General features: G+C 45.1%; 1 protein-coding gene across 1 annotated transcript; it reads left to right on the top strand.

Annotated features, from left to right (window-relative positions):
* The first annotated feature begins 294 nt into the window (after positions 1-294).
* Positions 295-735, top strand: LOC120075448 (nucleolar protein 58-like). The gene has a single exon (XM_039028847.1). The coding sequence runs from the start codon at positions 295-297 to the stop codon at positions 733-735; it is 441 nt and encodes a 146-aa protein (XP_038884775.1).
* The last annotated feature ends 809 nt before the right edge of the window (positions 736-1544 follow it).

The following is a 1544-nucleotide window of genomic DNA, read 5'->3' as shown; positions in this document are numbered from 1 at the left end:
ACCACAGCCATGGCCGATCAATCCTCCCATTCATCCTCTTTACCATCATCACCTTCCCCAGCCCAAATCACTACAAGAGAGGCGGCATTCCTCGCAGCAAGTCGCCGCCTTGCCACCCAGCCAAAACCCATCCCAAGAATCGCCGGAAAACCTCGGCGAAAGCCTGTAATAGCCAGACCACTCCAAATTCGAGAGGGGCAGAGCACAAAGAGTGCCCTACTCCCAACACTGTCATCTTAAAGCGAAAAGAAGAGAAGAGATGACAGAGAAGTGTTCGGGAGCATTCTGAGTAATATGGAGAAAGAGGGAGGGCTACTTGAAGCGGGATTCGTTAATCAACCCTTGCCTTCAGAAGAAGCTTCGAGAAGGAGCGCTCTGGCAATTTCGGATCCTAAGGAAACTGTTCACACAAAATCCTATGAGGGACCCGCCAGGGTTGCTTTGGAGGAAGTAGTGGCGGAGAAGCAGCCTGAAACGACTGAAGAGAAGAAGAAGAACAAGGAGAAGAGGGCAGAAGGTGATGAAGAAGCCAAGCCAAGGAAGGAAAAGAAAGAAAGAAAATCGAGTGAAAAGAGGGAGTGCAAGCGAGAACAGAAGCGCCTGAAGAAGAAGGAAGAAAAGAGAAAGAGGGTTGAAAGCCCAGAGGTCGACGGAGAATCAACCACCGCAAGGGTGGATGAGGGGGTGTCAACGCAACATAGAGAATCAATGCAACCCGAAAAGGAATCAACATAAATAAGAACTGTTGCGACTGACGATGGAGAGGATCCAGACATCAGCCCTCTTATGTGGCGTCACAAGGAGAATACGTCATAAGGCTCAATAATTGACCCACAATTTTTGCAGAGTGTAGTAGAAAAGAAGGACAGAAGACGAAGAGAGGAAGAAGAAAAACAAGAAAAGTTATTACGAGTGCAACAAATCATCACAGAAAGAAATTTAAGAAGAAAACTACACGATGAAGAAGTGTGTTGTAACAACGCAATTTCGGCAGAAGAAGAGAGAATAGGCTCGAGGAAGAACAACGCATATTGTTGGTCTCGAAGCAATTTGAAAGAGAAATGAGAGAATAAGAAGAGGAATAAAAGAAGAAGAAGGAAGAGAAGAAGAAAATGTGCAGTGCATTCGAGAGAAGAAAAGCAAAGAAATTGCAGAGTAGGAAAAGGAAGAACAACGCAAGGAACGGGAATGAAGATAAAGACAAAGATCCCACCTTGTGTTGAAAAAATAGAAGGGCAAAGCGAAAGTTGAAAGCAGTGAGCCTACGGTGGCCAAAGGACACCCATCAAAGAAGAAGGAGAATGACGACATGATGATGGAAATAAGGTTCTTTCCTGTGCCAACGCCACTATCGGATTTAATTACAAGTGTTGTGTTGGAACATGGGTGGGAAACATTCTGCTAATACTCATCCATCGTAATCCCAATGCTAGTGAGAAATTTCTACAATGGACGACTTCATGGAACCAAAGATGCGGTGATCATGAAATGGGAGGTAGTGCCTTTCAGCGCAAAAGACATCAATGAGTTATATCAGATGAAGG

The sequence above is a fragment of the Benincasa hispida genome, chromosome 4 (genome assembly GCF_009727055.1).
Source record: "Benincasa hispida cultivar B227 chromosome 4, ASM972705v1, whole genome shotgun sequence".
Classification (NCBI taxonomy): domain Eukaryota; kingdom Viridiplantae; phylum Streptophyta; class Magnoliopsida; order Cucurbitales; family Cucurbitaceae; genus Benincasa; species Benincasa hispida.
The sequence above is the reverse complement of the archived record's forward strand: the minus strand, read 5'-3'. Positions and strand labels throughout refer to the sequence as shown.

What these genes read in the sequence shown, in the direction of transcription:
- LOC120075448 (XM_039028847.1), top strand. Translation starts at nt 295, where the DNA reads ATGGAGAAAGAGGGAGGGCTACTTGAAGCGGGATTCGTTAATCAACCC.